At 52.2% G+C, this 12018-nt stretch overlaps 1 protein-coding gene across 2 annotated transcripts in view; it reads left to right on the top strand.

The window, feature by feature from the left end:
- Positions 1–217: 217 nt before the first annotated feature.
- The window catches only part of LOC127009295 (uncharacterized), an 80684-nt gene continuing 68883 nt past the window's right edge, over positions 218–12018 (top strand). The window contains exon 1 of one of the 2 annotated variants that reach the window (XM_050882245.1): positions 218–2959. In XM_050882245.1, coding sequence (XP_050738202.1) covers positions 703–2959 — 2257 coding nt within the window. In that variant the 5' untranslated portion in view covers positions 218–702. The remainder of the gene's footprint in view (positions 2960–12018) is intronic. The other variant, XM_050882246.1, reaches the window with a different exon arrangement.

The following is a 12018-nucleotide window of genomic DNA, read 5'->3' as shown; positions in this document are numbered from 1 at the left end:
GAGGAGGAGGAGGAGGAAGAATTGAACCGGAAAAGGAAGTGAGAAGAAGAAAGCCTCCTGCTTGAACTATTATAGACGAATGGAGGAAGATGACGGGTTGCCTCCTTCTGTCTGGCGGAGGCGAAGACAGGGAAGAGTATTGGTTTGCCTCTGCGCGGGGGGAAGGGAAAGGGGGGAGTGTTTGGGGACGCGGGGCTCCCACGGTGATGGGTGTCCGGGTCGTGGCGGGGGGCAGGGAGGCGCCTTGCAGTACTCCAGACGCCGCACCTCACAGTCTTGGCATGCGAAGGTCGCCGCGCACCCACAACATTCGTAGGGAAATTTCGAATGCAAATGTTGAGTTTGAATATAGAGCAGAATGCGAGCGGCGGCGGCGGTAATGGCAGTGGTGGTGGTAGCGATGATGGAATGTTGACCACTTTCCCTGCTGAGGCGGGCGACCTCCGCCTCCGAGCCACGGCCGCCGCCACGCGCTGCTCTCCTGCTCAGTTGTGTGTCAGGCGTGCTAGAGGCCAGACACAACTCGTCCGGTCCTCCGTCCCCTCTCACGTGCCTTATAACACCCTCGGTAGCGCAGCGCCTTGTGGTTGTGTCGAGAACAGTCGTGTGGTGGAGTGAGCAGTGATTGGCCATGCTGACAGTGTGTTGTGTTGACGCCTGTGAACGGCGCCGAAATCGAGTGTTGGAGCCCTGTTAAGGGATATGCTGCGTGGCGGGGGCTTGTGCTTGGCAGGGCCGGGGGACCCTGCGCTAAACAAAATCTCCCCCAGGATCAGGGCCCTCCAGGACCGCCTCATGGACTCTCTGCCATCTGACGGCGCCTGGGAATGTCTCTCGCCTGCCCAGCGTGAAGCGATCTTGTCCCTCCACCGCTCACGCACCACCTCCACCGATGACTCCAGTGAACCAGGGGAGGGAGGGCTCCGCAGGCCCTTGCGCTCGCATGCTGCCTTTGCTCGTTTCACGCGTAGCCGAAGTTACGATGACCGTCTAGAGAGTGAAACTGATGACTCCGGCGTGCGGGGCAGCGGCGCCACGAGCCACAACAGCCTGGAGGAGGACTCCAGCGACAACTGCCTGAGGCGCGGCCGCCTCAACAAGGGGCTGGAAGGCCAGGCAGGGAAAAGTGCTCGAGAGGGCCAACATGATCGAGGTGGTCGCAAGGGTGAGGCCAAAGGGCTTGGCAAAGTCAATAAAATAATATCGAAGCAAATGGGCAAAGCTTCGGCGCCCTCCAACATCACGCTGGACTGCCGCAACGTTCAGGGCGAGAAGCGACGCCGCTCCCGTGTGGACGTGGACGGACCCTTCAGGGACCTGGAGGCCATCAGGGAACGGGACCAGGAGAATGCAGTGCCTCAGCCCATCAGGCCCAGGCCCGGGCCATGCCGCAGAACACCACTGGCGGAATGTGACGTCCAACTGCATGGCCTGAAGGAAGCCCACCTGCAGGCCCTTCGGGAAGTAAAGGAGAACGGGTCTTCCGAGGAATACGACAGTGGCGTCAACCTCAAGCACGAGGACAGCACGGACGAGTACATGAAGGGCCAACAGAGCCGTGCTGAAGTTTCCATGGATGGTGAGTGTGACCGTTCTCCACGCAGTGACCTCAGCCCCTCACCCACCTCTCCCCGCGGTCACCCCGACGACCTCGCCACCGGAAGACCCTCAGCAGAACGGGAACCGTTTAGGGGCTGGGATCACTCTGTGGAACGCGGGGGCAACAAGGGCAGGTCACGTGAGGGCCGGGCGAACAGGGCTCCTGGGGAGTCACGCAAGAAAATAGGTCAAAACACCAAGCTCAATTCTGCTTTTGATTACCGCACCTGCCTCAATCAGGACCAGGCTGGACGCTACACCAGCAGCTGGAACAACATCATCCTTAACCGTAGAGTCCCCATCAAGGCCACCGGCGCCCCGGCTCGGGAGTCACGCTTCACCAAGAACGCTGCAGGGGGTGGCGGCGGCGTGACCCGCTGCTCTGGGAACGTGGCTGGCAAGACTGCCGCCGCTGTCGCTGCCAACAGGAAGCCTGAGGCCCTCAACTGGATGGTGATGCAGCCGGGCCAGACCCCCGACAGGCCTGTCTCTAGGAAATACCTCCGCAGCAAGAGTCTGGATCGTAAATACATGGACGACGACTCAAGTGACGAAGACAGTGACTTCGAAACGAGGCGCCGGACGGAGCGAGTGAGGAGGCAGCAGCGAGCCAGCCAGGAGTGGGAGGCAGGGCGGGGCAGGCAGTTGCCCCAGGACCGGGGTCGTCCGCGGGGCCCCGTCAAGGCTAAGAGCGACTGGGACTTGACGGGCAACGAAGAGAAGCTGCAAGACGATTTTGATGACTTTGAAAACATTGGATTCCGGACGCGGAGTGACTTCCGAAGCCGCTGGGAGAGCGAGGACCGTCACCGGAAGGGGATCGACCACAGCCAGGTGGGTCGCGGCGTCCCGGGGAATCGCAGGAGCTGTGACTTCGAACTGGACTTTCATCGTCAGGACTTGGACATGATTTGCAATGACAAGCTTGATTTCGACCGCAAACGGTGGTACCGCCGCAGCTGTGATCTAGACCTGGACTTTGAGCTGCACCACGGACAGAAGCGCCGCGAGGAGCAGCTCGACGCGGAGTGGAGTCGCCGCGCGCAGGAGCAATACCCGATCCCGATGGAGGCTGAGCTGCTGCCTGCCATGGCCAAGCGAGGCGGCGCTCGCCTCACCGAGCAGCAGATGATGCAGCTGCACGCTCAGGGCAGGAACAGAAGCCGGTGCGAGGAGATGATGGCCGACGAGTCCTTCCACCTCGAGATGGAGGGCGGGCGCAGGCCGCGGCCTGATGACCTGGACGGGGAGGACACGGGGCGCCGCACCCGCTTGGAGGACTACTACCGCTCCCGCACCAGCCTGGGCCACCGCGGTCCTGACAAGCGCCCCCGGAGCCGCACCCCCCACCTGCTGCGCGGTAAGCTACGGCTCCTAAAGTCCATCCTCTTCTTCTGAGCGCTTCTGCCGCCGCCGGGAGGACGCCTCACTAACACCTGCCTCGCCCACCGCTTGCTGCCTCAAGACTCCTTCTTCAGTACTGTGCTTTGGGTTGCGACTGGCGGCGGGGGGGGAGGGGGGTAAGTGCTCTTCTGGGCCTCACAGAAGATGTCAACTTTCCGCCTCGTTGTGGTGTGTTGTGTCGCCGCGGTGTGAATCGAACTGTGTCGCGTTCGAGGCTCCGGCGCCGTGAAGGGAGTCCCTGGCGTGGCCTCGCGAGCCAACGCGTGAGAGAGCGACCTCACGCCGGTGTGAGAGGACCACTGTACATAGCCTCAAGGTGTAGACCATGTATGTAAATGTTCCAGAATTGTGTTGCAAAGTTGAATTTTATAAAGTTTTAATATATTTATATAAAGACCAACGCTAATGTCAGTTTGTAGAAGTATGTATGGTTTTGTTAGTGTTTATGTGTGTGTGTGTGTGTGTGTGTGTGTGTGTTTGCTTGTGTGCTTTGATGGGTACACGGGCCCGTCCCCGCCCCCTGCCTGGCCCTGTGATCAGAGTCCCACACAGTACCCTCCCCGTGCCCCGGTGCAGCCGCTCGCCTGCCCGGCACTCACTTACCTCAAAGCCACCCCGATCAGGACGCTGGGCCGAGGCCGAGGCGCCGGGAGCCACGTGCCCGGTGAACATGTCCCACCTTACCTTTGTGCTCTAATGAGATTGTACCATTTGTTTTAGAGATAATAAATGAAGTTCAGTAGCTATGTATTCTTTCCCCCGAGTGTGTGTGTGTGTGTGTGTGTGTGCGTGTGTGTGTGTGCATGCATGGTAACGAGCGCCATCAGACAAACAGCTTCCCTCCGCACCGCCAACACCTGCACCAGACCACCACTCGGGGCACCTGTGTTCCTCTTTCGGCACCGCTGTATGAAGCTTGGCGGGGAGAAGGGCTAGGAAGGAGGGGGGGGTTGGAACGTGGCATGAACATCCTCAGCGGTCCTTTCCCCCATCAGCGTGGAGACACCGGCACGACAGCACGGCGGGAGGAAGGGGGTGGATGGGGGGAAGGGAAACGAAACACAGCTGTCGTCCTCTCTTGGCTAAAACGACGCCAGCAGTCAAGGGAAGCGTGTGTAATGATATTGCCTCCGTGTGTGTGTGTGTGTGTGTGTGTGTGTGTTGCGTGTGTAGGCCCGCGGGGAGGCAGCAAGGAGGGTGACCGTCGGTTGTGGCCCGCGGCTGTGACACAACGCAATGACGCAACGCTGTAACGCATCTTAATTGGCGGGACGAGGCCGAGGAACGCCGCAGAGGGAGTGACACACACACACACACACACACACACACACACACACGGGAGGGAGGGGGGGTGCTCTGAGATGCTGATGCTGCTCCCTCTGTCTCTCTCTCCCCCCACCCACCCCTCGCCGTTTCCTCTCCCTGTCATTGTGTCGTCAGTCAATCTCGCTAAGGGACTTCACGCGCCGCTGTCACTGTTTGGGCTCCTGCAACGCCTATTGTCCTGCCCCTCACTCCCCCTTCACCCCCCCACCCCTCACCTCCCCCGCCAAGCCGAGGACACCCACGCCTTCACCTACCACCTCCACTCCCTCCCTCGCATACAAACTCCCTTCCCCAGCACTCTTACCCATTCCCTTCCCCTCCAATACTCATCCACTAACTCCCATACTTTCCACCTTCCACTCACGGCTTCATCCACCACCTTCACCCACTCCCTCACTCCACCCACCCTCACCCACTCCCGCATCCACACAACCTCCATTTCCCTCCCCCCGCACCACTACCACAGCCTCCCTTACCCTTGCCCCCTCCCCCCTGCCTCCACCCCACCCACCACACCCACACCCAGCATTCACTCCTAACCTCACGACGATCACGTAAGATACATCCATGACCTCACCTATAACCTCACCCCCCCCTCCCAATCCCTACCCCTCCACCTCCCCTCTTCCCCCCTCACGCACACACCTGCATGTATACGTATTCGTGTGTAGCCCTGAACCACCTCACACACACACACACACACACACACACACACACACACACACACACACACACACACACACACACACGCAACTTTTTTTTCTTCTAAGCCTCAATTTAACACCTGCAGAACACAACCCCTCGCCCCCCCATACCTGCCCCCGCCCGAAGAGCAAGGGGGGCACAGAGGGGGGGAGGGGGGCAGGGCGGGGCGGGGGCGCAACACAAAGGCAGGACACGTCCGGTGGGCCCTGAAGGGGTAGTACCCTCCCCCTTTGCCCCCTCTCGACCCCCTCCCCCCGATGCCTCCATAAGAAGAACAAGAATCGAGGCGAGATAACCTTGGCAGAGAGAGAGAGAGAGAGAGAGAGAGAGAGAGGGAGAAATGAGACTGTAAGAAATGGTCGGAAAAAATTCGAAGGAAGGAGGAGGAAGAGGAAGGGAGGAGGATATTGAAAGAAGGAAAAAGGCGGAGGAAGAGTAGGAGGAGGTGGAGGAATGAGGTAACGGGTATTAGCAACGGAGGAAACTGTCGAAGCGAGGAAAGGAGGGAGGGAGAGAGGAAGTGTGGAAAGGAAGTGACGAGGAGGAGGAGGAGGAGGAAGGGGGGGGGGGAGAAGGTAGTTAACAAATAGAGCACCTTCCTGAAATGCACCTGGTCCTTCTTCCCTCCTCCTCCTCCTCCTCCTCCTTGAGCTTGTGGTGAGGACTGTGGACGTTGCGTTGAAGGTGAGAGAGAGTGAGTAAGAATGAGAGTGAAGGGAATAAGAGAGAGAGAGAGAGAGAGAGAGAGAAAATACATATAATTCAGAAGAAGAAGAATGAAGTGGAGAAAGGTGGAGGAAGCGTGACAGACAGAGAGAGAAAGGGAGAATAGGAAGGAAGGAGTGGAATGAAAAGTGGATGACGAATAGTGGAAGTGGCGGGAGTATAGAATTAGTTAGAGAAGTGGAATGGAGTGGAGTAAGACGGTTAATTAATGGATAGGGGGAATAGAGTGGAAGAGGGAGCAAGATTAACAGTACAGGGGACAGGGAGTAGGTGGGGAGTGAAGTGGAGTGTGACAGTGGACGGATGGAGTGGTGAGAGTGAGGGGGGGGGAGTATATGGTTGAGAGGAGGGAAGGGGGGAGGGGGGTTGATGTGGTTAGCTCTGGCCACACACCGAAATTAGAAGAGGGGGAGTGGGGAGGGGAGTAAGGAGTGGGGAGTAAGTAGGTTAATTACTGGAGACGTGCAGTAGCGTCGTAGCGGGGAGGGGAGGAAGAGGAGGAGGAGGAGGAGGGGGGCTTCTTCTCCTCCTCCTCTTCGTCTCCCCTCCTATTTGTCTTCATAGTATAACATTATAGTCGGTCAATTTGCATACTTCGTTCCTTGCAAATGTTTTTATCATACAACTACTACTACTACTACTACTACTACTACTACTACTACCACCGCTGCTGCTACTAAAACTACTACTACTTCTACTACCACTACTAATACTTATACTAATAATACTGATGTTACTACTAATGATAATAACAATAACAAATATAATGAAATAACCACTACCATCACCACCACTATAACAACAACAACAACAATGATAACAACAACAACAGGCGCCTTGGAAGTAAGTTATATGGCTAATTCTTTATATCACTGGCTGACGTGAAGGGCGTGGGGAGGGGGGGGGGGCGTGGAGGGCGTGGCAGGCTAGAGGGCGGAAGGAGGAGGCCATCTGAGGCGTTGTTGCCGATCTTCACGCCCCCTATCCAGGCCTCCGCCCCCCCATGGTTTCTTTGACTGACGCGATGGGGGGGGGGGGCACAGCGGGGGGTTGACGGCGGTGGGGAGCAGGAGGGGGAACACACACACACACACACACACACTCAGCGATGATGCCCCCCACGGGAAAGACTGTGTTTGTTGTTTGTTTCGGGGTGGGGGGGGGAGGGGGTCATGCATAGAAGCTTGGCATATCTATTTATCTATCTCTATCTATCTATCCTTATCTAGCTTTCTCTCCATCCATCTATCTATCTGTCTATCAATCTATGTCTATCTAAATCTGTAAGTGTATCTCCATATGTCTATCTATCTATCTGTATCTAACTATATCTCTATAACATACACACACACACACACACACACACACACACACCGCTCGGGGGCTCCTGCTGGGTTAGGTCAGGGCATGTTGGCAAGATGCTGGGATTGCAGAGAGAGAGAGAGGGGGGCGGGGGTGATGGGGAGTTGCCAGGTAGGCGAGGGGTCGGGGGGGGTGGAGGTCATACTGGGCACCAAGGGGGGGGTATAGTGGGGGAGGGGGAAGGGCTGCCTGCCTCTCTCCCCCGGGGCATGACTCACTCCCCGGGCAGTGACGTAATGCATTTTTTCTTGTGTGTGTAAATCTGAATGTTTTGTTGGATTTTAAAGAGTTAATTAAGACTAGCTAGGGGGAGAGGGGGAGGGTGATGCAAGGGTGACAAAATGGTGATAATTGTTGTAGTAGTAGTAGTAGTAGTAGCAGTAGTAGTAGTAGTAGTAGTAGCAGTAGCAGTAGTAGTAGTAGTAGTAGTAGTAGTAGTAGTAGTAGTAGTAACAAGAAGAGGAAGAAAAATAAGAGAATGATAGCGAGAAGTAAATTAAAACAACAACGACAATAATAACAACAACAACAACAACAAAAGCGGTAACCATGACGACGGAAAAAAGATCTCACCGTGACAACAATAACAACACTCATAACATTTCACCCAACCAACAAATATAAATAACAGCATACGAATAAAAACAATAACAACAACAACAATAAAAACACCGAAGTAAAGTCTAATTAAGCCTGGCGGCCATTCCCACAAGGCAGAAACAAAGGTTAGAGGTGTGTGTGTGTGTGTGTGTGTGTGTGTGTGTGTGTGTGTGTGTGTGTGTGTGGTGATGGTAAGGAAAAGGAGGAAAAAAAAAGAAAGAAAAGGAAAAAAGTAAAATAATCAGAAGAAAAAGGTGTGTGTGTGTGTGTGTGTGTGTGTGTGTGTGTGTGTGTGTGTGTGTGTGTGTGTGTGTGTGTGTGTGTGTGTGTGTGTGTATACAAGCACCAAAACGTGACAGAATGACGTCACTACCGGAACTGTATACCAAGGGGGGGGAGAGGAGGAGGAGGAGGAGGAGGAGGAGAGTCACTGGGGAGGGAGTGGGCTTGACTGGCTTGACCCCTCTCTCTCTCTCTCTCTCTCTCTCTCTCTCTCTCTCTCTCTCTCTCTCTCTCTCTCTCTCTCTCTCTCTCTCTCTCTCTCTCTCTCTCTCTCTCTCTCTCTCTCTCTCTCTCTCTCTCTCTCTCTCTCTCTCTCTCTCTCTCTCTCTCTCTCTCTCTCTCTCTCTCTCTCTCTCTCTCTCTCTCTCTCTCTCTCTCTCTCTTTCTTCCTTTCCTACTTTTTTCTCCTTTTTTCCTCCTCCTCCTCCTCTCCTCCTCTTCTTCCCTCCTCCTTCCTTTTTAACCCAGGTGTGTTGGGTTACTGGGGAGGAAGAGGAAGGGAAGGGGAGAAGAGGAAGGGAAGAGGAGGAGGGGAGGAGGAGGAGGAAGGGAAGGGAAGAGGAGAAGGGGCGTACCGGTGCTGTCCAGACGTGCGTATATCCGCTGGAGGAGGAGGAGGAGGAGGAGGAGGAGGAGGAGGAGGAGGAGGAGAATTGAAGTTACTCACCTGGCTAGCCGTCACCTTCTCTCTCTCTCTCTCTCTCTCTCTCTCTCTCTCTCTCTCTCTCTCTCTCTCTCTCTCTCTCTCTCTCTCTCTCTCTCTCTCTCTCTCTCATCCTTCCTTCTTCATTCATTCCTTCTTCTTCCTCCTCCTCTTCCTCTTCTTCTTCCTCCTCTCACTTCTCCATATGATCTTTTCGGCTTTTTCTTTCTTCCTTCTTTATCTTTCTTCCTTTTTCCTCATTCTTACACTTCACAAGCTTACTTTTTTTACTTCTCTTTCTGTTTTCCTTCCTATTTCTATTCTTCCTAGCTCATTATCTTCCTCTTCTTTCTTCTTCTGTTTTGTGGTATTTTCTTTCCCTCGCATATCATTCTTCTTTATTTATTTATTTTTCTCTTTTCTTTCTTCTTCACTTCGTATAAATGGTCTCTCATCCTTCCTTACCTGTTCTTCCTTCTTCTTCTCCTTCATTCCTTTCCTTTATTCCTTTCATCCCTAATTCATATTCCTCTCTTTCTTTTTTATTTTTTTTCTCTTTTCTTTCTTCTTCACTTCGTATAAATGGTCTCTCATCTTTCCTTACCTGTTCTTTCTTCTTTTCCTTCATTCCTTTCCTTTATTCCTTTCATCCCTAATTCACTTACTTACAATCTTTTAATATTCCTTCTTACATATGATTTCCCTTCCTGTGTCTCTCTTCCTTCCTTTTCCTCTTTCTCATGCACCTCCATTTTTATACTGCTTTCTTCTTCCCATCATCTTCTATCACGTTATCATTTATCAGCTTTATCTCTCCATCATCATCATCTTCTTATACTTCTCCTTCGCTTTCCATCTACCCTTCTTCCCTTACCATTCCATTTTTCCTATACTTCTTCTTTTCTATTCCTTCCACTGCCTTCCCTTCCCATCTTCTTCTTAAACCTCCTCTTAGCGTTTCATTTCCTTCCTTCTACTTCTTTCTTTCCTTCCTCTTTTCTTCTTTTCCTCTTCTTTTCTCCTTCTCCTTTTCCTTTTCCTTCCTTCATACTTTCTTGTTTTCCTCTTCTTTTCTCCTTCTCCTCCTTCTCCTTTTCCTTTTCCTTCCTTCATACTTTCTTGTTTTCCTCTTCTTTTCTCCTTCTCCTCCTTCTCCTTTTCCTTTTCCTTCCTTCATACTTTCTTGTTTTCCTCTTCTTTTCTCCTTCTCCTTTTCTTTTTCCTTCCTTCTACTTATTTTTTTTCTTCCTCATTTCTTCATTTCCTCTTCTTTTTCTCCTCCTCCTCCTCCTCCTCCTTCTCCTCCTTATCTTCCCCGTCCCATTTCCCTCCAGCTACTTAATTCTTTCCTTCCTCCTTTCCTATATTCCTCTTCTTTTCTCCTCCTCCTCCTCCTCCTTTTCCTCCTTCTTCTCCTTCGTTGTCTTCAGAAGGGCTTAAGGCTGATTGGGTTGGGCTGGCGGGAGGGCAGAACTAATGAAGAAGTGAATAGACATCATAAGAAGAGTGCTTACGTGTGTGTGTGTGTGTGTGTGTGTGTGTGTGTGTGTGTGTGTGTGTGTGTGTGTGTGTGTGTGTGTGTGTGTGTGTTTTGATGTTCAGGCTGTTTGCTCATTTCTTGTTACCTGCCTCTTCTCTCCCTCCCTCCTCCTCCTCCTCCTCCTCCTCCTCCTCCTCCTCCTCCTCCTATTGACACTCTCTCTCTACCCATTTCTCTTTTTCTCTTCTTCCCTTTCTCTTTCACTTATACTGTTCCTCCATGCTCTTTCTTTCTCCTTCTTCTCCTCCTCCTCCTCCTTTTTCTTCTCTCCTTTGCCTTCACTCTTCTTCTTCTCTCATCTCCCTCTCTCTTTCTCGATCTCAGAATGTTCTTCTAAGCTCTTTCTACCTCCTCCTCCTCCTCCTCTTCCCTCCGCGACCTGGGACCAACTTCACCCCACCTAACCAATAATCGAATCGACGTGGAACAATCAAAGATAAGCTGCTTTGGGAGTAGAAAGCTACAGTGCCGACGAAAACCAGGCGAGTAAATGGTGCCGAGATCCACCGTGGATGACCAGAGAAATAAAAGGGCGGTAAAAATAAAAAAAAAAATTAACCCAATGAAAAAGAATGACCGAAGCCTGCCCGTACATCAGTACAGTAGCTCAGAGCTTGTCGCACCCTTATTCGAGTAGTAAACGCAACTACGAAAAACACAAAAAAAAACAAAACAAGCGTGACAAAAAAAACAATTCAAAAATTCCTTCAAGAGCAAAAAAGTAAAAAAAGAAAAAAAATCCACAGACGTCCCCTGACGAACGAGGACTGCAACAGAATGCTCAGGAAACAGAACAGTAACTTCTCATCCACAAGTCAACAGGACCTGACGGTTTGTCCCGCGGTTGATTAAAAGAACAACAAACACAACACACTCACTTCACTATATTACCCCAACTGTTCAATTGAAAAAGGTCCGGAAGACTGGAGATGGCGAAAGATGCCAATTTTTCAAAAAATTTTCAAAGGAATTGCATTAAACTTAAGGCCGTTACAGGCCCATAAGTTGGACATCAGTGAAAAAAAAATAGAAGAAAGACTTAGAGAAAACCAAGAAGTTTCTGAAGACAATAATGTAATTCGACACCAGTAGAAATTTCAGAACTCCTGCCTGCCCTAACGAATTTATTAGAACTTCTTCCAGTATATATAAGAATGGGATGCCCACATCCCCAGTGATATTATATACCTGGACCTTTCAGAAGCGCCTTCGACCGCAAACCGAGCGACGACTCCAAAAAAAAAACTCGGCGGGCATGGGAGAATTAATCTGATCGCGTGATATAGAGATGTTGATACTGACAGAAAACAACGAGTACTACTCAACGGACAGCCTTCCGATTGGCCACCAGTCACTAGTGGAGTGCCTCACCCATCATTGCCCATTCTCTTCTTCGACCTCAATATATCAGAACTGACGAATACTGACTGAAATCCACAATATCAAAATTTACTTTTCTGGCCATGACACTAAGGAAAGAGAAATCACAAAAGACGAACTGCAGGAAAATGGCAATGTCCTCATCTCCTCCTCAATATCGAGGCGCTTTCATCTCCTCCTCCTCCTCCTCCTCCTCCTCCTCTTCCTCCGCTGTGCAGTTAGAGGTCGGGAAGGGACTGGGCTAGACGGGGCGGGGCGGGGCAGGAACCGGTTCTTCGGGGCATATCTCGTCATCCCGGAGAAGGAAGAAGCTGATGGGTGACCTCAGCTTACGGGGGGTGGAGGAGGAGGAGGAGGAGGAGGAGGAGAAGGAGGAGGAGGAGGAAGAGGAAGAGGAAGAGCAGTCAAGATTAAGGGGTAGGAAGAGAGGAATGGTGGGGAGGAATGAGTG

The sequence above is a fragment of the Eriocheir sinensis genome, chromosome 40 (assembly GCF_024679095.1).
Source record: "Eriocheir sinensis breed Jianghai 21 chromosome 40, ASM2467909v1, whole genome shotgun sequence".
In the NCBI taxonomy this organism is placed as follows: Eukaryota; Metazoa; Arthropoda; class Malacostraca; order Decapoda; family Varunidae; genus Eriocheir; species Eriocheir sinensis.
The sequence above is the reverse complement of the archived record's forward strand: the minus strand, read 5'-3'. Positions and strand labels throughout refer to the sequence as shown.